At 36.8% G+C, this 24346-nt stretch overlaps 3 protein-coding genes across 4 annotated transcripts in view; 1 reads left to right on the top strand and 2 right to left on the bottom strand.

Moving 5' to 3' along the window:
• LOC146470413 (adhesion G protein-coupled receptor L2-like) overlaps positions 1 to 15246 on the top strand; it is a 21357-nt gene extending 6111 nt beyond the window's left edge. Inside the window, exons 5-23 of one of the 2 annotated variants that reach the window (XM_085122498.1) lie at positions 259 to 330; positions 654 to 727; positions 1372 to 1458; positions 1622 to 1793; positions 2386 to 2511; positions 3514 to 3574; positions 4495 to 4609; positions 5052 to 5104; positions 5860 to 5995; positions 6508 to 6611; positions 7248 to 7353; positions 7426 to 7576; positions 7898 to 7964; positions 8102 to 8168; positions 10012 to 10097; positions 11509 to 11635; positions 12161 to 12202; positions 12540 to 12680; positions 13787 to 15246. In XM_085122498.1, the coding sequence (XP_084978624.1) occupies positions 259 to 330; positions 654 to 727; positions 1372 to 1458; positions 1622 to 1793; positions 2386 to 2511; positions 3514 to 3574; positions 4495 to 4609; positions 5052 to 5104; positions 5860 to 5995; positions 6508 to 6611; positions 7248 to 7353; positions 7426 to 7576; positions 7898 to 7964; positions 8102 to 8168; positions 10012 to 10097; positions 11509 to 11635; positions 12161 to 12202; positions 12540 to 12680; positions 13787 to 13825 (1826 nt within the window). In that variant the 3' untranslated portion in view covers positions 13826 to 15246. The remainder of the gene's footprint in view (positions 1 to 258; positions 331 to 653; positions 728 to 1371; positions 1459 to 1621; positions 1794 to 2385; positions 2512 to 3513; positions 3575 to 4494; positions 4610 to 5051; positions 5105 to 5859; positions 5996 to 6507; positions 6612 to 7247; positions 7354 to 7425; positions 7577 to 7897; positions 7965 to 8101; positions 8169 to 10011; positions 10098 to 11508; positions 11636 to 12160; positions 12203 to 12539; positions 12681 to 13786) is intronic. The other variant, XM_085122499.1, reaches the window with a different exon arrangement.
• A 137-nt stretch (positions 15247 to 15383) lies between these two features.
• On the bottom strand, positions 15384 to 18073 carry LOC146470415 (prolactin-releasing peptide receptor-like). The gene has a single exon (XM_085122502.1). The coding sequence runs from the start codon at positions 16552 to 16554 to the stop codon at positions 15436 to 15438; it is 1119 nt and encodes a 372-aa protein (XP_084978628.1). The 5' UTR covers positions 16555 to 18073; the 3' UTR covers positions 15384 to 15435.
• Positions 18074 to 20143: 2070 nt separating this feature from the next.
• Positions 20144 to 23737, bottom strand: LOC146470416 (neuropeptide Y receptor type 2-like). Its single transcript, XM_085122001.1, has 2 exons — positions 23672 to 23737; positions 20144 to 22888 (listed from the first exon to the last, which is right to left on the bottom strand). Exon 2 carries the CDS (start codon positions 22872 to 22874, stop codon positions 21753 to 21755), a length of 1122 nt encoding a protein of 373 aa, XP_084978127.1. The 5' UTR covers positions 22875 to 22888; positions 23672 to 23737; the 3' UTR covers positions 20144 to 21752.
• Positions 23738 to 24346: the final 609 nt, after the last annotated feature.

Below are 24346 nucleotides of genomic sequence, written 5' to 3' on the forward strand. Positions count from 1 at the left end.
AAAATAAGAATTTGTAGTTAATAATTAATAAACGGACACCAAGTTAGTCCACTAGCAACCTGAGGTGCTCTTGCGTAGGTGTCAACTGTCTGTTGGTGTTCCAAAAATCGTTTTCTTTCTTCTATCTCTTCTTAAAACCTCTTAAAATTTCATTCAAATTTAGGTAAAATCCCTCCTTAATAAGGGGGCAGACTTTTTTCTCCTTATAAAAGATATCTGTTGTTGCCTTTGTTCTTATAAAAATATTGAATTTCGTAGCAAAACCAACCGTTGCGTTGCGGCCTACTATGGCGATCTCGCAGGGCTCAAAGTCACGCTCGACCACAACAGGTACTTCCATGGCCAGCATATTGCATGTTAATTTATTCTACGTTGGAGTGAAAGGCCAATTGAAACAACAGCGAAGTGTATTTCCTTGCAACTCTTCACAGCTAAGCACTACGGACCTTTTCTTTACAATTTATATTTTATGTTGTTTATTGTTTTTCTTCAACGAAGCAGCTTGTGGTGAATGACACTTTTTTCTTTCTTCTTGAGTTATTAGGGTTTTTTCAGGGTTAGGATTATTTATTAGTTATTAAAGGTAGTGTGTGGTGAAACGTACTTCGAATTTCAAGATACTTGTGATGGTGATTTTGTATGTCTTCTCTTAGTTCCCAGAACTTCCAGCCCCCTTGTTAATTCTTTTAATGGGACACTTTGCAAGTCAATGCCCTTAAAAGAAAAGGTAAGCGAATACCAAAATGAAAAAAAAAAAAAATGTAAAAAGCAAGAGATGAACAGAGGCTTTTTTCAGAAATCGATAGTGGCATCATATGTTCCTCCGTCTCAAACCATCGAGTAAGTTCTTTATTTAATCCATAACAGTATATCCAAATCGTTAAAGGCCTCCGTTCACCTGTTTGGATCCCAACGCATGGTTCAGATCTTGCTTGGGTGTAAGTCTATGATGGAAAAGCAACTTATTCTGGATAACGATTGGCTTGTTACTTTGAAGCATTTTGTTACGTTCAATCTACATCACACGTGACCAGTATTTTTTAAATTTGAACGGAGTTTTGAAATTATCATGTCAGTTCTGAGCATCTTCAGCGATATTTCAAAGTTCCCGTAGAACTTTCCCTAGTTTACACTAGAGCATCAAGTTTTTCAAAAATAACGATTGTTTCCCAAGAAGGTTTGATTTTTTTTGTCTGTTAATCTGCCAACAGAAGGTTGGCGAAAATTTAGTTTTTAAAAGATAAATTTTATTGTTTTAGATCAGGTTCAAAATAGTTTTAATTAAAACAAGTTCAAAACTGATCGCCCACACTTTCCACTCTTCTTACGTTCTTTTATCTCTTACCTCTTACTCCTTTTTTTATTTCGTAGTTCACTTGCTTCAAAAACGAGGCTAACATGTCCAAGGAGAGGATAAAAAATAACGCATCCACAACAATGATAAGGAGATTTTTAAAGGTGAAGAAAGTATACAACTTGTCTTTTCCCTGTTTTCGTAGTTTTATGTATAAGAAATTTAAATTCCAGTCTTTTTATGTACGTTACTTTTGTTTAAGTCGTTTACATCTGCTTAAATTTAAGTTTTCGTTGCCTGAAATTCTAAAATCATCTTTCTGCCTAGGCCACAGCAACTAATGCTGAAGATGTTCTTGAGGACCTTGGTTCCACTAAAAACAGTTCATCGGCATTCAATGCTTTTGAAGTCATAGCAGTGCTGGAAGAAGTATGGAAAGATGCCCTGAAAGAGCTGATGAACAGCAACGAAACTATACAAATAACTACGAAGAGCTTCGGTAGGTCTTTGGATGGGTAAATTTACGTTAAAAAAGTATGAAAAGTTCTGAGTGAGATAATGAAGAGTAGATCAAAAACATTGAGAACAATAAAAAGCTGAATTAGGGATTCACCGCGCTTATTACATGGAATGTTGGGTCAGTGTATATTAAAGTGCTAAAGTGAACTCATGAATATCCCACCTGAGCGTTAGCCCTAGTAAGGAAATGGGAGATCGCACGAGGGAACGAAAATAGTCTTCGACCTCGGCGGAAATCTTACCCACGCCCTCCGGATTTGATCGTCCGTTGCTCTACCGACTGAGCTAAGAAGCCAGATGGTAGCAAGTCGTGGGTGTTCAAGGTGGTAATTGCGGCAGTATGAATGTGAAGGGTAGAACTGAATGTTGTACCACTAGCATTAAGGACAAAAATGATGGATCATAGAATTAACTCTGCAGTGTATGTTAAAGTGCTATTGAAGTGAAGATTCCGATTATTATATGGAATCTTTGGCTTCAATTTTCAGCGGATTTCAGGCCAGGTGTTCTCTTTTTATAGTTCTTGCAATTGTTGTTTTGCTGAAATTTGTGTTTCTTTTTCCTAAATTTAGTGTTTGAAAGCGCGGACGTTAGTGGCGCGTACAAATTTCCTGATCTTGATCTTTTCAACGACAACAGCAGGGATCAGGTGTCCGACTATATTCAGTTACCGCAAAAACTACTCAGCAAAGATAAATGTAAGTAAGCAATGGAAATATTTCGGTGACAGATTTAATTTAGGTGCTATATCAAGTATGTGGTTTCAGGGCAAGGGATCTTTACTGCTGTTCTTTCTATACAGGAACTTAAAAGCAACTAGAACGCTGACGTCTACACTGTTTGGCCAATTTTGACGTCATAAGCGTGAAGCCAGAGACGTAAAGAGAAGCATTTTCCTAACCTTATTCAAGAGAAAATTGCACCGACAGAAGAGACAGAACACAAAACTTTCGTTTGCCAATTGAAACATCTGAAATCTTTTTGCTTAAGGTTCCTAGATTGTATTTTGACTACAGTCAACTCTCTCGTAAGCGACCACCCTTGGTGCACGACGAAGTGGTCGCTTACGAGAGATGGTCGCTTACTGGAATGATCAACAAAAAGAGACTAGTACTGGATTGGTTAATTAATTAATAAATTAATTACATAAAAATATTACCTTAGCAGCTAAAATTAGGCAAATTGAAACTAATTTATTTGATTTTTTTTACATCCATTCATTCTTCTGACGAAACTTTGTATAACATATTGGAACAGATCAGTGTAACAATTCCCGTTTACCTACAGATCTAATTATAGCCATCTTCTCTGTCTGTAAACTGTTATTATTTGTCAGCAGTTCGGGGTAGCGTCATTTTAAAAAATTGAACTTTTGTTACTTCTGAGTAATGATTTACTAACGATTATACGTGATTATGTTGGGTGGTCGCTTACCGGAAACAGAAAACAAAAGAATATGTCAAACTTCTGGCCTAAGAAGTAGTCGCGGAAATTTGAGTGGTCGTCGCTTACGAGAGAGCTCTTGAAACGGTAGTTAACTGAGAAACAAAACGGTTGTTTACAAAGTGGTCACTTACGGGAGGTGGTTGCTTACAAGAAGTGATCGCTACGAAAGAGTTGACTGTATTTTCCTATTTAAAGAATTTAGCTCGCGTCAAGAAGTACTTCTAACTAGACAGCAAAATGGGATTCTTTTACAGATCCATGCCGCTCTGCAAGTGCCCTATATTTGAATTTACACTCTGTGGTACCACCGCGTATGTAAGTAAGCCTTGTGGATTAATTTTGCCAGCGCTATTATTGGTTGAAATTAGACTGGGCTTATTTGAGTTCTTATCCAAGCAATGCGAAATGGTAAAACATTCTTCTTGTAGTCTCTAACTGCAAGCTGAACCTAACTTCAGATCCAACCCTAACCCATAACTCTAACCTCCTTCTTTCCTTTCCCCCATTTTACCTTGTATCTTCTCAAATTCATTACTAATTCATGAACACAAAGAAAGGAAATCACTACCGTCGGTGAATAGGCCATTTTCGAGTTGATTTGAACCTTATTATGAAAACGAGGTTAAGTGCAAAGTTCTTATTGTGAAAATTAGTTTCATTCACATACAAACAAAACTAATTTTCATATGAAAAGCTTTGCACTTAGCCTCGCTTTCACAATGTGGTTCTCAGCAACTCGAAATGGCCTATTACCATTAAATATGGTGAACTTTTCCTTTGAATTTTTCTGAGAATTATAAATGGTTTGAGAAGCTCCGGAAGCACTCGAAAGACTGTTTCATCCGATTTTCTAACACCTCTTGGTGTTTGGAAATCCGATGATCTTGGACTCATTTTCTGCATGAGCGTGTAAAAACGAGAGCAAGATTGTTAGTTACAAGTGCAAACGCTTTATTAAATTGGCCCCAGCGTCGATCTGAATATAAAAGGATACTATAAAAAGTCGAATATATCAAAGCAAACATACATATGGTTGGCACCCGTGTGTATAATATGTTCAAACATGTAGGGTTACGATTTTAGGTGCTCTTCTTAAACACATCAGTATTATGATACATTTGTGCCACAGTAGTACCTTTGGTTTGGGAGACGGATGGATAGCCATTTCAAATATGAACAATGAGCTCACATTTCTCGTCAACTAATGAAACTGATAAAATTTATAATTATTCCAGGAACGGTACAAACGAGATCCTCAAACTCAACAGTCGTGTGATCTCCATACTGCTCTGCGTACCAGTGAAAAAGATCTTAGAAGGATATGTAATCATTGTAATGAAACATTTAAAGGTATGTTTGTACATGATAAAACTCCATTGTCCGAAAACAGGGCTAGACCGTTTCAATTTTGGTTATAGCAGTTTAAACCATCCCACAATCCCTGCGTGTGCAACAAGAACTGATAATTTATTTTCTTTCTTCTGTGGAACAGACTCTGTACTTCAGTTTCAAATTAAAGTAAAGGAAGCGACTCAAGTTAAAGTAGTAAAAGGGGTCGATATGGTCCGTAGCCAATCACAGAGCCGGATACCGGCCTTCTGATTCGTCCAATTTGATCATGTGGGCGATACCCGGCTCTGTGATTGGCTACGGACCAAATCGACCCCTTTTACTACTTGCTTATCTTAAAGTAATTTTTAAAACTGCATGAACTGAGTTGCCTTATCGTTATCCTTTTCCATTAATATAACCCAAACTGACCCTTCAACCCCACGGCAATTTTTTGGCATAGGTTCTTGATGACAACGATTTTACGTACTGTGCTTTCTGGGACTTCTCTATATCGTAAGTTGAATATATTTTTTTAACCTTATTTATGAAATGAATATGTCATAGATTTAATATACCTTATACAATGTGTAGTTCTGATCCATTCAAGGGCTATTTGTAAAACGTCTGGTAAACTTAACAAGTGATAGTTCTCTTTTGCCGTTGACATCTTTGAAACGTTGCTTGGTTCTCGAGTTTAATCACATCCTTAGTGGTGTTTTATCAATTGCATCATTTTTATTTACGTGTGATCTAGCTGAAATGGACCCTTTCGAGCAAAACACTGCATACTGCAATGTAATGAATTTTACTCCCTGGAACGGTCGATGGACAATTTTTATTTTACATCACCATTACCCACAATGACATATAAGGGTAAGCTTGATTTTAACTGAGAAACAAAGTTAACAATACAATAAAAAACGCGTCTTTTCTATGGTAACAAATTATCCAATAATTACAGCGAGGTAGTGTTTGTGGAAGTGAAAAAAAAAATTGGTTAGCCTGTAACGTTCGTCTGTTGTTTCCCATCTCAATCCTCAATATTGTCAGTAATACTTCACTTTTCCTTTAATTTGTGGTTTAATTCCATGCATCCTGTTGGTGTATTCCGCATAATCTATGTTAACTAAGTAAACTGTTGTTCTGAGACTCTTATTTTTTTCTGGATAAGTGATCATGGCTAAGATGGAAAGATTGTCCTATTGGACATTAACTGTAAGATCCTCACGCTCATCAGCTTGGTGCATTTTCTATTCTTGTGTTAACAGCACTGTTCACGGCAATGGAGCTTGGTCCCGTGAGGGTTGTCACGTGGTTACGGAGCATTCTAATAAAACGCATACAGTGTGCGCCTGCGATCATCTCACAAACTTTGCCATTCTTATGGGTTCTGCGGAGTCTCCGGTACGTCTATAAAAAACATTTATTCCTTGAATATAAATTTAGCACTTTCATGACCCTGTAGGTAAATACAACTTTTAACTACGCGTAATTTATTCGGCAGTAAGGTTTTTTCCGTCACAGTGTCAGGAAATGTGAGAATCTTCAACGGAAAGTGCCTTTGGCTTGAAAGGACAAGTTTAACTTCGATTTGTTTCAGAAACATTTAAAAGCTAATTTGTACTCAAATTTTATTCTGATGCTCATTAATTGACTTATCGCTTGGTTAACCAAAAAAAACAGTAAAAGTGTTGAAATCACAGGTGGAACAATGACCATGTGCCCCTGAAGACTGACAGGTTTTGTCCTTGTAGGAGTCGGTGAGTTAAACAAAAAACCTAAAATTTGTTTCTCGTGGTCATTACAACTTTTTCAGCTTTTTATCGATAGATCCGTTGTTAGACCAAAACGAGTAATTTTCAAGGAAAAGGGATCTTTCTTTCACATTTTGTTAACATATTATTTGTTCATTACAGTTGTCCAATGCCAATAAATTTGCGCTGTGTGTGATTACGTACCTGGGATGCGGTGTGTCCTTATTTGGAGCGGTGGCCGCCATTGCTTCCTTTGTCCTTTTTACGTAAGTTTGCACAAAAAAAGCTAATCAGGTTTCATAAAGGATGACTATTACATGTACTATTAGCACTTTATTGAAATGTTTCTCATTCGCTGATTAACGTTTAGCAATAGTGGAACCTTAACGATTCTAATAGTAAAGAAACAACCTACATTCCAAAGGTTTCTCTCAGGGGTGTCTGTATTAGGAAGCGGCAAGGTCACTCCTGGGTTGGGATTCAGGGGATTATTTCCATCGTTTTAATAAGCTTTTCCAACGATTCCATTTACATACATTGATGCCGCTTATTTTAGCTTGTTATTCCCTAGGAACACGCTTTTTAGTGATGTATTTTTTTAAGAGGCTTACGGCAATGACGTAATGTTTTTAATTTTAACCAGTTTAGTCGTTCTAAATATTGAAGGAATTGCGTATTTCTTAAGGGGAAAAAAAAGAGAGGTGACCTTTTGCGTTAATATACTTGACGGTAAAACATCCATTGATTAGTTTGTGACATTTTTACGGTGATTAAAGAAAAGCAATAAGGACAGAAATTTCTTTTAATTTATATTTATATTATATACAGCGACACAGTGAGAGAAAAAAGTTATATTTATATGCAAAATGCAATACAAACTATGTACTGCCTCTTATTCTCAGCAGACAGTTCAGCACCGACCGTCATATCATACATGGAAACTTGCTGATCTCGATCGCTGTTTCTCAGACAATATTTCTTGCGGGAATAGAGAAAACCCAGAACAAGGTAATACCGTATTAAAATAAAAAAAATGTGTATATCATTGGTTAACAAATAACATTTTTTTCTCATTTGTAGATTCAATGTAAATTCACAGCAATAATGCTTCATTATTTCTACCTAACATCATTTGGTTGGATGTTATGCGAAGGACTCCATCTTTACACAATGGTCGTGAAGGTCTTCAACCTTTCTTCAAAAATATACCACTATATGGTGCTGGCTTGGGGTTAGTACACTTAACTTGTAACCAACCTAAATGTCAATATGAATATCGTAATTTAGGTGTAAAAATGTTAGGTTTTAGTTCTATCTGAAGTACCCAATTCTCTCTAGTGATGAAATTTAGTACCGTTCCAATCCATGTTTTTTTTCCCATTTCGTATTCTTCAGAGAAAATCCCCCTTACAACTTAACAGAAGAGGAAACACAATGTAGACTAAGGCAACTTTAAACCGTAGAAAGAATACCCTAAGTGACCTTTGCATTTGTTAAGAGTCCGCGAAAGTGTGCGCTGCACTTGTCATAATTGTTCGTTTTGCTCAAACAGGAGTTCCGGCTTTGATTGTCCTCATAACAGCTGCTAGTAGATACTCCGAGTATGGAACAAACACCAGGTAAAGTAATAAGAGAATATGATTGTGTAAAAATGGCTTGTGTGAGTGAAAGGACGTAGGAGGTGACAGACTTTAACAATCTTTGAAATACGTTTCTTGATACAAGTTAAAAGATACGTATTCTCTTTTGCTTTCAGCTGCTGGATTTCACCAGAACGAAACACCTTGCTTGCCTTTATTATTCCAGTTGCTGGGACTGTTTTGGTAAGTACAGGGATATCAAAGTTAGGGGTGATGAACAAAAAAAGGAACAATAAAACAAACAATGAAACAACCAAACAATGAAGCGAACACACTAAAACGACAACAAACACGGAACTACGTAAGCTAAACAAGCACGCAAGAAAGTATGCAAACAATCAGTAAAATGGCCAAAATGAACGCAAATACAGCTCGATTTAACAAATAGATTCCATTTGTACTCTGATAACGCACAGATGACGTCAAAACGTGACGAGAACAAAGAAGTACTAGCGTGACTGATGTTCTCACCACGTTTTGACGTCCTCTGTGCGTTATCAGAGTACAGACCCACGGCAAAATGGAATCTATTTGTTTTATACAATAACCAAGACATTTCAACACATTTCGTGAGCGAGCATCGCGTTGCCTGAGCTGAGTCAAAAACTTTCCAGCAAACTCAGTTTTGGACTACCACACACATGCAATTGTGATCTTCTAAATAAGAGTATAATCCGAAATAATTTCACTAACAATATTTTCGAAACTAACCTTTATTCCAGAAGGAAATCCTGACCTCAAAATATTACAGCATATAAGTCGCTTCACTGCGATCTGTAATCGATTACTCGCCATTACCAGATTTCTATCGGCGACATATTTCGACAAATATTTGCTTACTTTTCACGTCACAACAAAGTTCTAGCTTTCCTATCCTGGTTGAGGCCACTCTCAACGGTCTTTGTCCAATTTTTTATTGAACAGTTTTCCTTTCCTGAGAAAATTTGCCTGTGTTTGTCCGCTACTCGCAAAAACAGTTTGCAAAACTTTGTTGACCAGTCGCTCTGGCTCTGATCACGTGCGCCGGTCACACCACTCGATGACGTCAATCGTGCGTCTATACTCTAATCACACACTCCTCTAGACCAATCAAAACGCGAGCTTTACACAGTTCATTGTATAAAATAAGATATTACGGTCTCCCTTTTGAAACTGACATGTTTTTCACAGAGCATTAGCAGTCTCTCTTTTTCGATTTACATGATATTTACCCAATCTGTACAGTCTCCCTTTTCAATTTACAAGACATTTTCAGTTACTACGTAGTCTCCCTTTTCGAATTCACGAGATATTTACACGGGAACTAGGCAGTCTCTCTTTTTCAATTTACAAGATATTTACAGTTCCTGAGCCGGTCTCTCCTTCTGAATTACAAGATATTTACAGCATCTGAGCAGTCTACCATTTACAGTATTTGGTGACAAAAGCTACGTAGTATTTTTTATTACAAACATTTACAAGTTATTTACACTTGCTCATACTGTAAATGTCGCTGCTACATTTTACACGTCTTTTACAGGTTAGATGAAATACCATCATTGAAAGTTACTCTGTAAATCACTTTTTATAGTGGATTTACTTCGTCAAACCAAACTGAAAAATTCATGTAAATTATGTTACCCCACAACACGTAAATTGAAATTTACAAAACATGTAAATAGTGATTTGCAGGATGTAAATTGTGATTTATGAGTTTTAGTAAATTTTCTACTTTTTCGGTGTTCTAAAAAAAAACAAAAACAAAACAAAACAAGATTGAGACCAACAAAAGTTCCTAAGCAACTTTGGTTGCGTATATGGTCGGGTGCAGAAACGCTGTTACATTCGTATGTTCGCACTTCCGTACGCCTTGTACATTTAAGATTTTAAAAAATGATATGATGTGAAAAGAGGAGGAGAATTGTACACCCTTAAATCTTTATTTGAGAGGTGCCTCTAAAGTTTACCTCATTAAATTCGCGATGTTTAATTAATTGCTAAATAATATTTAGTTAAATAATAAAAATATTACTTTTATTTGTTTCAGGCAAACATCGTGATTTTAGCTATGGTTTTAAAGGAAATTTGTCGCCTTCAGAAATCAGGAAGAACGTGTATGGGTGACATTGTTAGGTAATTAGCTGTGTCAGTCTGCTTATTTATTTTGGGTGGCGATAGCAACTATAACTAGTAACCTATATACCTATGATGATGATAATAATGACGATGACGTTTAGACTGATATAAACACAGATTACTTTTTTGTATTTTATGATCGTTCTATTCAATTAAACAAAACGATAGGCTCTGCTATCTTTCTATTTCAGGAACAGAGAAATTTCTAGGGTGAAAGTATTACTAGCTTTATTATTAACTTTAGTGGCATGTCGTCTGTCTTGCAATTACTAAAACTAAAAATATGGTCTGGATTTATGACGTTCTCCTGAATGCGAAGTATCGTTTTTCAGCAAAAGTTTTTTTTATTTCTGTAGTATTTAGGGCGCATCTTAACACAGAAAGTTTTCAAAAATTAGTTCCCTGTATTGTAATATGGCTTGTAAAATTCATTAATTATGACCAATCAATAGGTAGTATTTGAGTCACATGTACACCTCGGTAAACACCAATACAAATCAACTGCGTGAAAGCATGGGGAGGGATTGAATAGGTAACAGAGAAAGGCTGGGGTTGATGAATTTTTAAACAGTAGAATTAACTTTTGATACAAACTCCTGCTCAGCTAATTAGTATTCATTAACTTTTGATACAGATCTCTACTGATTAAAATGCAAAACAAAACGAAAAATATTACTTCAAAGAATGTCGTTTTACCTCCTATCACTTTTTTTCAGTATGTTGAAAGCCACTTTCCCCTGTACATTTGCGGTTAATGCCGCAATCAAGTAGGTAGAGCGTCTTAGGAGGGCACCGTTACCCAGTTTGCTTCTCCTCTTCACAAATGAATTTTTGCGGACGTGTGCTCGAGTGGGGCTGACAAGTCGTCGACATTAGTTCTCTCAAGTCCGTTCCTTCCAACTATTTCTGACTGCGCTTTTTTGTTCATTCTCGTGTTCTGCCAGGTAGTAAAAACGTTCACCGCCCATTTTGTATTGTATATCTCATTTTTAGGTACTGTTTCAGACAGTAAGGCAATTTTTTCCGCTTCAGTTTTCGGAGAACGAAAACGAATTGTCGCTGTACCTATCGGTTTACCAGTGACTGAAAATTATAAATTATAAATAGTTCTACTATTGTCCCGTCCTCTCTCTCCTGTGGGACCTATGATATTTTGACATGCATGTCCAATGACCGAATCGCATAAAAATACGTTAAAATATTTGCGTTCGATCTGTATGGGTTTTACAATGTCTCGTCTTCTGCTCGTCATTTTAAACGCCGATACGGATCTCCCTCTCATATTTAATCTAGTACTTGAATGGCTTTGAGTCAACTTTTCTCTATCAGTTTTAATTGATAAGACAGCTAAGAAATCGGTCTTAGAAGACAATCGGCTACAGCTTGTTGTTTTTTGCTATTATCTTAGGTCCACTCTCAAGTCGCTGGCGGTGCTCTTCCCTCTTCTTGGAGTCACGTGGATTTTTGGCCTGTTGGTTTTTGCTACACATAATATCGTATTCCAGTATTTGTTCTCGCTGTTTAACACTATGCAGGTAATACTACAGTGGGCGTGGAGGCAGAAAGGAGTAGTAATACTCCGAGTTGCTATATGCTACCTTTGTTATAAATCCAGTCAGACTTTGACCGTCCGGGCCAACTATGGCTTGTGTACGTCATAACCTGCCTTGTACAGGTGTAAAAAATGAATATCTTCGCACGGTCAGGAAAAATGAAAATATGTGCCTCGTTGTTTATGGGCTCATACACAACTCGTTTTAAGTGGAACTTATGATTATGTTACTGTAAAATAAACATTCTGCACCCAGAATGTCCATTTTTGACCTATATACGTACTTCACGCCAAACTTCCAACCTCCGCACAACACCCAAAGTTTGACATACATCGGGCAAAGGAAACGCTCAAATAGGCATTAAATCGGTCCTCCATTTTCCACCGGCGTTATTCAAGGGTGGAGTGAGTATGGTTTTCCAGTCATAAGTGTATAATTGGATATTAAATGTGAATTAATCGAATTAGATATTCAGTCACACCTGAAGCAAATGTTTTCATATTCCAGGGTTTTTTCATCTTTCTCCTCCATTGCCTTTTCAACTCTGAGGTATGTAACTTCTTCAGCTTTAAAACAGTGCTTCTGAGTGGACCCTCCAAAATACCACATCCCAGAGATATGTTTTTTGAACGATACCAATACCATAATTATTTGATTTAATTTTGTTTGCCCCATTTCAGCTGTTTTGTACGTTAAATTAATTATATTTTGCTTCCTCACCGAGACGTTCGTTTTCTTATCATAGATACTATTAACTTGTTTAAGATGCTAATGATTAACCTAATTTGATTTACTATAACACTCTCATGTGGAGACGTTAGAGCAGGTGATTACCAGCGCTAACTAAACGGTTGAAGTGTTAATATCGTTTTTACTTGTCTTTAAGATTCGCAAGAATTTCAAACGAAAGAAAGAATCATGGAAATCTCTGAAAGCTTTTCTTTACATTCGCAAGCGGTTATCAGCCTCGTCTGTAGTACCTATAGCTCATCACAGCTCGCTCTCTGAAAAAGCGTCAACGTTCAAGGTTAGTTTACCTAATAATTATAATAATAATAATAATAATAATAATAATAATAATAATAATAATAATAATAATAATAATAATAATAATAATAATAATAATAATAATAGAAGACAGGTGAAAACAAACGATAAAAACGAACAACGTTTTGGAGTCGTCATGACGCCATTATCAAGTTCGAAGTGAACTATTTCTGAACTGGTGAACTATTTCTGACATTGACTTTATTTATTTCTACCACTTCAAACTTGATAATGGCTTCATGACGACTCCGAAACGTTGTTCGTTTTTATCGTTTGTTTTCATTTGTCTATGTATAACTAAACCTTTACTAATAACAATAATAACAATAATAATAATAATAATAATAATAATAATAATAATAATAATAATAATAATAATAATAATAATAATCGAATATATATACAGGATAGCCCTCCAGTATAGAGTACGGTTATCAACGGGGTCCTGTTGACTAAACTTACAAATAAGAATAACTAAAATATGTAAAAGCAAAACATGCACTAAGTTAGAACTACAGTAAATAATCAGGTAATAATCGTCCAAGGCTTTCCTAAATAACACTCTAGAATTAATGTTTCTCAAACTTAAAGGCAATGAATTAAATATCGAGGCACCTAAAAAATAAAAACTATGGAGCGCAAAATCCAGTGTGACCTTGGGCAGTTTTGCTGCTCTCCCATTGTTTCTAGCGTAAAAGCGTTATGATAATTATACCTAAAAAGAAATTTCGAAATTAGGCTTAATACAAGTCTGGTGGTAACAAGACTCAGTAGTCCCATAAACATGTAAAAGATGATGTTGGCTTGGTTACACATTCTTCAAATATTAGAAACGATTGTCCTATTTTGAGGGGCGTCAGTTTGAATCATGATGGCTAAGGGCTAAGACCACATACATTATACATACCATAAGCTATATTGCGTCCTAGTATAAATACTCTAAAGGTTGGAAGTAAAATATTGAGGTTGGTTTTATGCATTTATGTAATGTGAACTCAACTATTACGCCACATTCTTATCGGTCGCTACTGCAGCACCAATCGAATTATGCCGTTAATGTCTGTTTCATTTGATTGTTTCTTGAAGGCATCCTCAGAGCAAAGAGGTTCCCGGCAAGACTGCTGATTCATGACAACGATTCTGCTTGTGCGGCTGGCTTCGCTGCAGCGAAGGAGAAGAGACGAGGATACCACTGGGCTTGGAGCCCTCGTGCCCTGTAAATTATTTAAATTGGGTGCAGATTCTTGTTATTTTGCCACCACAAGAAGATTTTTATTCTTACTTTTTGACTTTGACTACTTCCAAATCTGAACTGAAAATGAGCAGGTCAAGCTGGTTAAAATATGGCTCATTCATTTCGCGGAGTTAAATCTACCCATCTTTGATATCAATGTTGCCTAAATGGAAGCGCTACTCTCACAATGAAGTGACATTAATTTTTTGGAAATAGCGTCTTGTTTTAAAGCTTAGTTTGAAAAGTGGAGATAGCATCTTAATGTTCGAAAAAAAGTCTCTTAATATCACCTAATTTCGCTTTTTTAAAAACTTTCTACGCGGCGCCATTTTGGATGCTATGACGACATCGGTTGCTCAATTATTCCCTACAAAACAAACTCTGCTTCCTGACAACAGTGGCAACCGTATGACGTCAGGCAATCGACGTGCAGGAAATTTAAAAGCGCGGAAGTGGACGATAATCATGTCCAATTTTTAGGACTCTAAAATGAGAACAAACTAAGCTCTGAAATTTGGAGACTTTTCCCACCAATTTAACGCAAAGTTGGTTGTCAGAGTGGGCATTATCTTTCAATTTCCAGGGTTGCTACAAATTCATAATGGAAATGTTACAGTGACCCTAAGTTTTGTAAGGTTCAATTACGGTGGTCACGTGTTTTATGGCGTCACAACTTTGTTAAGACGAAATTCTCAAATAGGCCAAAAATGGTTCATATGTGACCAGGCACTAAACATGTGTAGCTGTTCGTGACACTAAATGTGTCCGTAATGGAGTAGAAATTCTCTTTTTTTTAAGTTACGTTACCCATTTTGTTAACTAATATTCTTAACTAGAAATTGAAGTTAGCCTTTCCGGACAGATTCATGTAGAGTAACCATACCGCGAAGGAAACACTGTAATTGATGGTCATCATGTGCAAACAAAGCAGCCCAATTTAGACTTTCTATTCAGACAAAGAAAAAATGATAACTGGTGACTTAAGATGTATTTTCAAGGCTTGAAGTCAGTAACTTAGGGTCATTAAGTTCTGTGCTTCTACCAGATTTGATGGTCTCTCATTAAATTTCTGCAATTGGTTTTAGATTTTTGCCATATTTGGCCTAAGCTACGACTTAACATGCTTGAGAGTGAAAACGCTTTTGAAACTGAGAAGAGAATGAAAAAAGTTTGGTTACTTTTAATCCTGGCCTAGGCGAAGAGGCGATAACCTTACTCAATCCTAGCTACAAAGTAGAAGTAATGATCACTTGTATCGTACATTCAATGTACTTACTTGATTACTACATAAAATTCACCTCAATAGAAACAATGGAACTCTTCACCTTGTATGCGGGACACAACAGGAACAAAACCGCTAACCAACTAAAAAAGTAAAAACAACAACAATCCACATACAACCCAAAGTTCCTTGATTTGCTGGGACGAAGGGCTAACGCTCGAAATGTCAACTCTTGAATCCCTTGACGGTGGCCAATTTAACTTTAGTTTTAAACAAATATCAGACATCATGCATATCAACAGTCGAGTTTCTCTTTCTAGTGTAAGCTCTAGGAGCAGTAATGTCCAACTGCGGGAGGGAATTTGGCAAGGAAACAGTGCGTAGTCTCAGTTGATTTACTATCAGGATCTTTCGAAATAATCCCATCATTTCAAGCCTCAGGTGTTCACTGAAGGCGATAAACAACCAGGGATGTATTGCGGCATTTGCGTGTGCCAGCCAGATAAACAGCCACCGTAAAAATGTGGGAATGGCGTTGTAAGCATCGATGTGAAATTCCGACATCATGTGACTCACATGTACGGGAAGCCAACAAACTGCAAACACGGTGACAGCTATCATCATCATCTTGATCACTGCTCGACGTTTCCTCGCTTGCTTGACAAAAGCCCGCTGATTAAATCCAAGATTTGCAGGTGGTTTGTGCCTGTACAAGAAGACGGCGATCTGCAAATACAGAACTCCCATAACGATAAGAGGGACTGCATAGGTGATGAGCACTCGGACAATTATTTCTGCTTGGTTGAAAATGTTGGAAAGCTCCTCAGAATCCTCGTACCATTCTTCGTAACACCGAGATACCCCATACTCTGTCTTCGATTTAAACTTGTAGAGATGCCCACTCAATAATAATCCAGCACAGAGCCAAATGGCGATGATACAATTTACCACTGATTTGGAAGACAGCGATTTTTTCTGGATACAAACAACAGTCCGATATCGGTCAGCGGCAATCACTGTGAGCGTCCAGACAGCAACACAAATGGAGACACCCAAGAAAAAAGGAATGAGCTTGCAGAGAATTGTTCCTACTGCTACTGATAACCAGCATTCTCCACACAGGAAGTCTGGCAGTGAAAAGGCGGAAGCTGTTATGACATCCACGAGATCAGCAATTGCGGTGTTGACCAAAAGCCAGTTGAACGGGTTTTTTCGAATGTTAACGCGGGTGCGCACAATATGAATGACAAGCGAGTTGCCTATGAAGGAGAACAGGAGAATGATGACGTAAGCAACTATCAGGATGATCTTGATGGCGTCAATGGTTTCCTTGGCGCTCCCATCTCCTTGTCCGAAGTCGTCGATTATTGTGTCAGTTAAATTGTAAGAGTTGTTCATGGCTTATTGTGTAAAACCTGCGAGAATAACATGTCATTCATTTTTTTTATTCATTCATAGGAGAACAGACTTTTGAACATGATAGTGATGTCTTAGCTTACAATATTTTATTCTAATTGAGTAATTCCGCTCTAAAATTTTTGATATAAATCTTTTAACATAAAATTGATAGCAGTAAACAGCAATAACCTTTACTTGCTTTAAATGCCTCTGGCGAGTAATTGTTAGACAGGTTTACGCAATTATCAAGCGGTTTGCTGGTCTATCTCCAGTCAATTTCACCAAAATATATGAGAATCTGAGTGGCGATGTAATCTACTCTGAGAGATAATTTAAAGGAGAAGGAGCAAAAACAGGGTGAAAAAATTGCTGACCTCTGATTTTACTTTTCTATATAGTAGCTTTTCATGTACCATCTCGGGCTATGATAAAGATTGAATTCAGGTACTAGATAAGGTACTAGATAATTATTTCTGTTAAAGGTCTGTTTAATATGCTTATAAATATGCATTTTCTTCAGAGAATAGAAAGGAAAAGAGAAGATCAAAAAATGAAATAAAAAAGCATGCTAGTTCCCGAAATAAGAAACTTTGGAAATGCGAGAAGGAAAACATAAATATCAAAATTTGAAGAGGTGGTTCAAGAAATGATTCATACATCTTAAAGGCCAACGTAAACATTTTAAAAGCTCAATTTTATCGTGACAAGTAAGCAATTTTGCCGAAGTACAGATTTCGTTTGAGGATATCTGTCTCACAATTAAAACACTGAAGAACAACATCAGCCATTCATACTCATGAACACCTTTTTTGTTGAGATCAAACTTTTCTTATATATTAAGTCTGCTATGAAATAACAGTACCTACCGCCAGAGTTTCTGTTTCGCCGACAACAAAATATGAAATATGTACCTTGATGATTGCAGTTAAGATTGTTAAAAGGTCTTTATGAATATAAACACATCTACAGTCAGAATAAAGAGTTCGTTGACTGAATAAATCACACAAAACCTGTCGGTGTTCTTTACCTACGTAAGCGGTAGTTAATATGTACTTTATGCTAATTTTAACGTGCAAACTTAATTAGAAATATAATTCTAATTTTATGTCGTTGACAACCATTTTTCAAAGCATAATACCTTTTTATTTTGACAAAATAATTTCACGATTGTTTTAGCTAATTGCACGCTTCAAATGTTTTAGAAAAACAATGTTTTCAGCCCTTCAACCCTGAATAGCTTAATTAACTGACTGGAAGGGGATAGGAAGTTTTTAGTTAATAAAAATTGGTCGGTGTTCTTGATCTTGAAATGAAAAAAGTTCTTTGCCTATAATTTTTCGTAGTTAATATTTGATACCTGTTTATTTTAACCTTGAGGAAAATCCTTATTATTTACCTTCCTTGGGAACCTTATACTTAAAAGCTTAAAAGGGTGTCCTCTTTCACCCGCTTGTTTATCTTGTGGTTAGGTTCTATGTCTAGGGTATGAAAATAATTAAAGTAATTCAATTCGCAGATGGCGAAATCAACCACTTCTGCACTGATTCGACTGGAAAGGAACCAGCAATTTGATTTCAATGCAAAATGCAGAAATTGGAATAAAAATTGGGCAAATAAAAAGTAGGAGCCTTGACGCATATGGTAAAACATAAACAAAAGAGATAAGACAAGCTAGATAAGGCAAGTGGACAAGCTAGTCCACTTTCTTTGCAAAAGCTAAAGGGATACGCCCTAAGAAGAGAAAGTATTTATCAAATCCTCCACAAAGGAGGTTTAGGGTCGAGACGAACTAAATTCCAACTCGGGTTGAACGTAAATTCGACCGCTGAAACAAAATTCAGAGCAAACACGAATCTTTGGGCCAGCGGGATATAATAAAGTAATATAATTAATGAAAGATCGTCGTTTGTCACAAACACGATCTTCATGTATTCTATCTTCCTTAAACAGACGGAAAGCACATGTTGGTCGATCCAGATACAATATGACGACTTATACGAATTAATCCTACCACTTTTCATCAGTTGATACAACGATAATGGTATCAGACAAATGGCTAATCATTGGTGAAAAAGTTATATTCATTACCCTGACATAGACGTTTACTACTTTTAGCAACGCTATAACCTGTTTAAAACAATCCTAATTGCAGCTTTAATGATCACAACTAAAAAACCAGCTCGGTGACCCCCATTTTTTTTACCATGGATCTAAGATCAGCATGTTTTAAAGCGTAACGGCTTTTGCATAATAATAATAATAATAATAATAATAATAATAATAATAATAATAATAATAATAATAATAATAATAATAATAATAATAATAATAATAATAATAATAATAAAAACAACAACAACAACAACAACAATAATAATAATAATAATAATAATAATAATAATAATAATAATAATAATAATAATAATAATAGACATTTAGGACTCGACGTTTCGGAGTCATCTTGACTCCTTTACCAAGAGAAAATAAGTTTATGAGCGCAGATATTTAAATAGTCTAGAGCTAAAATTAAAATACTAATAGATGGTTAAACAAATACTTTAGCGCAAATTGAATCAGTTTGCAAGTTCAGTTCTGGTTTGAATTTGTTCATATCCGATCCTTCCATCAAATGCCGATACAAAGGAAAAGGTTGTGTATCTTTCCAGGACCAATTCAGGAGGACCACATCAATTCAATGATGTATTGGATTCCCATTGCCTCAACCTTTAAGACGTCCGACAGCTTCAAATGGCAAACTATCGCAATGGAAGCCATCTGCCCCTTCAACTGTTGATGTGGCACATGTTGAAGAAATTGACCGCGGGCTTGTTCTACCAAGAACTCAGAGAGGAGTTTGGCAAAATTGGCATCTTAACGTCGAAGTGTCTCGCTCGTTTGTAGACGTATTCTTATTGTTGAATAGAAAATGAACTTTTCAATTTATCTCATTAACCTAAAGTCATTGAGCGTTGCCGAATAACTGTTATAAATATTTTCTAAACCGCCAAACTTTGTCACTGTTCTTACATTTTATCTGATAATAATTTGGTATTGAAATTGTTCGAGTGACATGATGCTTCCCTGGCGGCTGTAAAGAATCAGTTACTCACTTCATATGACGTCATAGGCCCATTTTGTGGACGCTGAGGAAAAGAGTGTATAGTATAACAATACCAAAGCTGAGAAACACGAAACAAACACGGGCTGGATGGGGTTGACATGGCTACGACGAGACCACTTTATCGTGTGTGAGTACCAGGCAGTTTCCGGACAATTCTGCATGGATTATCTCCTGGAACGGGAGGCTGTTTTTTCGCCCTTCCGTAGGCGGAAGAAACAAATGGAAGTCAATGCCTATACAACGGGGAACCAGGCAATTCCTGTTGTAGACATTCCATCAGGAAATTGCTCTTAGTGGCCACCTAAATTGATGAAGGCGGAATAAAAAGTGTTCTGAAGGATCTACGTACCCTCAATAAGACTCAAAACGTACTTATGTATTTAGTGATGCTTATAGCAAGAGGGTTCCGGGTAACAGCGAAGAGAGTGAAAGACCGTACCTGAAGAACAACCAATGCCTAGAGGAAATCCTGGTGGTTTCCGAATCTAGCGAAACTCGTTTTCGGAGAAACTGGCCTGTCATAGGTAGAGCTAGATTTTTTGTCATTGCATGCTCAGTTTTTCAAACTTATCCAGGACGATAGTGAATTGCGTTGAAATCGCCATTGAGCATCTGATCAAGGCGATTCCAAGAAACTACGAATCTGTCCGGGGCAGCATCAACATCTTTGTGGCCTTTTACTCTTGGCCCCACTGAAAACTGCACAATGCCTGTGGATCTTAATCGCATTCACAAATAGCAATGAGACAATTACAACTATTTAGTACTTCATTATAATGTGTAACACAAAAGTACGTAATAACTTTAACCATCCATCACTGCTGTTTCATCCAGCAGCTGAAAAATAGTAAAGGGATTAAACTAAGGTATGAACTTACTCCAACGGCAGCAAATACTACATATTATTTGCAAAAGCGAACCCTCAAGCAAATGCTATTTAAATATTAAATGTCATACTAATTTAAGAAAAAAACTATTCGTAGATTAAGGCAAATTTGATCACTACTTGATTAACTTATATGTGACACCAATTATTAACTCAACAAATTCGAACTATCTCTGAGACCAACAGTTCAAATATACAAAGTTCTGTCCATAATTTCCCTCCAACTTGCGTTTGCTTCTTGCCTGATAACTCGCCTCGTGCTGTCCTTTTGCCATACGGCGACGTTCCAATAGCTTTCCTCTTCACAGGAAGAGGAAAGCTCCAGCTCTTCACCGCTGCACATTAAATTCTCATCACAGTGTCCAGTCTTCTTCAGGGGCCCGAGTTTTTCAAACAGAACTAAGTCAAGCCACGGTCACCTTTAGGTTTGAATCCATTTTAGTATGCATGAATGTAAATTCTTATAAAAATAACATTTGCCCTGCCATTTGACTTTGTAGCAAAGGTGTACGATTTTTCTCACAAATTCCACCTGCTAAGCGGCTTTAAAATTTCACTTTCCTGAGAGTGTGCAGTATGTGCCGCGTGAAGTTCCCAGCAGTTTTTTGTACTTGTGAGAGTGAGTTTTTTTTTTCATTTGAGCTTCAACAGCAGTCTTTGCCTCCGGAAAAAATCAACCTGTTTGGGAGTAAATTGCATGAAGAAGCATCCGAAACTACCTTTTTCAGACATTTTAGAATTTGTTGAGGTAAGAAAGCATATGCTTAGGTTAAAACAATTTTTCGTGAGCCTTTTTATTATCCTTGCAGGTTCTATTTTGGGGGAAACTGTCATGACTATTGACTTTCAGCTCCCGTAGAAAATCTTATATTACACTTTGTGTACTTGTAGTTATACGTGTCACAATTTGTAGCATGCATGGCAACAAGTCTGGTGAAAAATGGTCAGACAAAAAAGAAACAACCTATATATAAGTAAAACGCGATTACCGCCATTTCCCGTTTGCACAATATATCATACTGTTCTAAGTACAAAGTAAAATTGTTGATTACCTGTGCTAAGGTGTTCTTTCAATTTACGGTCTCATTAAAAGAAATGAGACGTGTGGCATTGTTTTGTATGACTGAAACAAACAAACAAACAAACAAACAAACAAACAAACAAACAAATAGGCCACCAAGAAGACAAACATCAGACAGTAAGCACAGCAACATTAGCGTTTGTTTTTCTTCTGCGGGCATTAGGAGCAGAAATGTCCACTGACTGTGTGAACAAATTTGGCAAGACAAAAGCGTGTAGTCTCAGCTTGTTGACTTTCCTAATATTTCGAAATATTCCCATTGTTTCAAGCCTCAGCTGTTCACCGAAGGCTATAAACAACCAGGGATGTACTGCTGCATTAGCGTGTGCCAGCCAGTCAAACAGCCACTGGAAAAATGTGGGAATGGCGTTGTAAGCATCGCTGTGAAATTCCGACATTATATGGTTGACATGTACGGGAAGCCAACAAACTGCAAACACGGTAACAGCTGTCATCATCATCTTGATCACTGCTCGACGTCTCTTTGCTTGCTTGACAAAAACCTGCCGATTAAGGCTGAGATTTCCAGGTGGTTTGTGCCTGGACAAGAAGTTGGCGATCTTCAAATACAGAAACGCGATAATGATAAGTGGGACTGCGTAGGTGATGACCACTCGTGCAATCATTTCCGCTTTGTTAAAGATGCTGGAAAGCTCTTCCGAATCCTCATACCACTCTTCGTAGCACCGATGTACCTCATGGTCCGTTTTTACTTTGAATTTGTACAGCTGCACACTTAATAACACCCCAGCAATGAACCAAACGGCAACAATGCAATGCACCACTGACTTGGATGACATGGCCTTTTTCTGGATAGAAACGACAGCCTGGTATTGGTCAGCAGCAATCACTGTGAGCGTCCAGACAGCAACACAAATAGAGACACCCAAGAAGAATGGAATGAGCTTGCACAGAATTGTTCCTAGTACTCCTGAAAACCAGCATTCCCCACACAGGAAGTATGGAATTGAAAAGGCGGAAGCTGTTATGACATCCACGAGATCAGCGATAGCAGTGTTGACCAAAAGCCAGTTGAACGGGTTTTTCCGAATGTTAACGCGTGTGCGTACAATATGAATGACAAGTGAGTTGCCTATGAGGGAGAACAGGAGAATGATGACGTAAGCAACTATCAAGATGATCTTAATGACGTCCATGGTCTCCTTGTTGTTCTCAACTCCTCGCTTGAAGTCATCGATTATTGATTCAGTTAAATTGTAAGCGTTCTTCATTGCTTGTGTAAAATCTGCGAGAGTAACATGTTACACATGAAACAGTTCTTTATTCATAACTGACATCTTAGCTCATGGTTGTTATCTTTTGACTCCTTAATTCTCCAAATCAAAAATTTTTTACTGTAAAATGGTTTGCAGTAAAAAAAATTAGCCCTTCTTGCTTTACTTGCCTTGGGTGAATAATTTTCTGACGGTCTGACGCAATTTTTAGAGACTTAAATGCCAATTATTCTCAATTTAATTTTCCTAATTTTAAATAATTATGATAATTTTAGGGGAGATATAGTCTGCTCTGAGCAAGAATTTGAAGCGAGAGCAAAAATGTGTTTTAAGACTGCCTACTAATTGTACTTCATTTAGTTTTCCACACCATCACTTCTGATGTATCTTCGTGGGCCTGATGGCCGAGATTGGATTCAGATGAATGAGCAACTAATTATCTCTGTTTAAGTCCTCTTAAACATTTTTGTATTTTCACCCAGGAAAAACAATGGAAAACCGCAACTGAAATGAATATGCATGCCCGATTCTGAAAAAGAATTCGTCAAACCCGAAAGTGGAAATGTGGTTCAAGAAATCGTTGTTGGCGAGGCGAATGCCTTGGTGTTATCATGATAACTAAACAATGCTGTCTCGGATAAGAACATGTCGGCCATTTCATTCTTCTGCTCACCATATCAAATGGCAGTAAACAAGTCAGGATTTTAGTTGATATCAAGAGGTTTTTTATAATATCTCTATGATTTCTACTTAGAAAGTCCAAAAAAGTCAGCTTCGAAATATGGTAACCTTACCCAGTTATTCTGACGAATTGGTTTACGGGGCTTCTAGTTTTACCGCCAAGAAAAGTGCACCTTGCTGATATTGAACAGGTAAGGTTTAAAGGAAGTCTTAATGAAGATAAACACAGACTTCCTTGACAATAAATCACAGCTGAGAGCACACAAAACCTGTCCGTGTTCCTTGCCTATGTTAGCAGTAGTAATTACATATTTATTTTTTTGTGTGTTTCAACTTACAAACTTTATTACAAAACTGTTTTATAAATTGTCATTTTTTTTTTTCATTTTGTGAAAATCGTTTTGCCATTGATTTAGCTAGTTACCACGCCTTTAATATTTGAAAAAACTATTCTAAATCTTTAATTTTAGGACTCACCCAGTTATTCTGATGAATCGGTCTACGGGGCTTTTAGTTTTAACGCCAACAAAAGCGCACCTTGCTGATACTGAACAGTTCAGCTTTAAAGGAAGTCTTAATGAAGATAAACACAGACTTCCTTGACAATAAAGCACAGCTGAAATCACACAAAATCTGTCCGTGTTCCTTTCCTATGTTAGCAGTAGTAATTACATATTTATTTTTTGTGTATTTCAAGTTACAAACTTTATTACCAGACTGTTTTTTTTATAAAATTATCATTTTTTTTTCATTTTGAGAAAATCGTTTTGCCATTGATTTAGCTAGTT

The sequence above is a fragment of the Pavona decussata genome, unplaced genomic scaffold (genome assembly GCF_977016875.1).
Source record: "Pavona decussata unplaced genomic scaffold, jaPavDecu1.1 SCAFFOLD_114, whole genome shotgun sequence".
Lineage (NCBI taxonomy): Eukaryota > Metazoa > Cnidaria > Anthozoa > Scleractinia > Agariciidae > Pavona > Pavona decussata.

Excerpts from the sequence above, each read along its gene's own strand:
- LOC146470415 (XM_085122502.1), bottom strand. The coding sequence starts at position 16,554 with ATGAACAACTCTTACAATTTAACTGACACAATAATCGACGACTTCGGA.
- LOC146470416 (XM_085122001.1), bottom strand. The coding sequence starts at position 22,874 with ATGAAGAACGCTTACAATTTAACTGAATCAATAATCGATGACTTCAAG.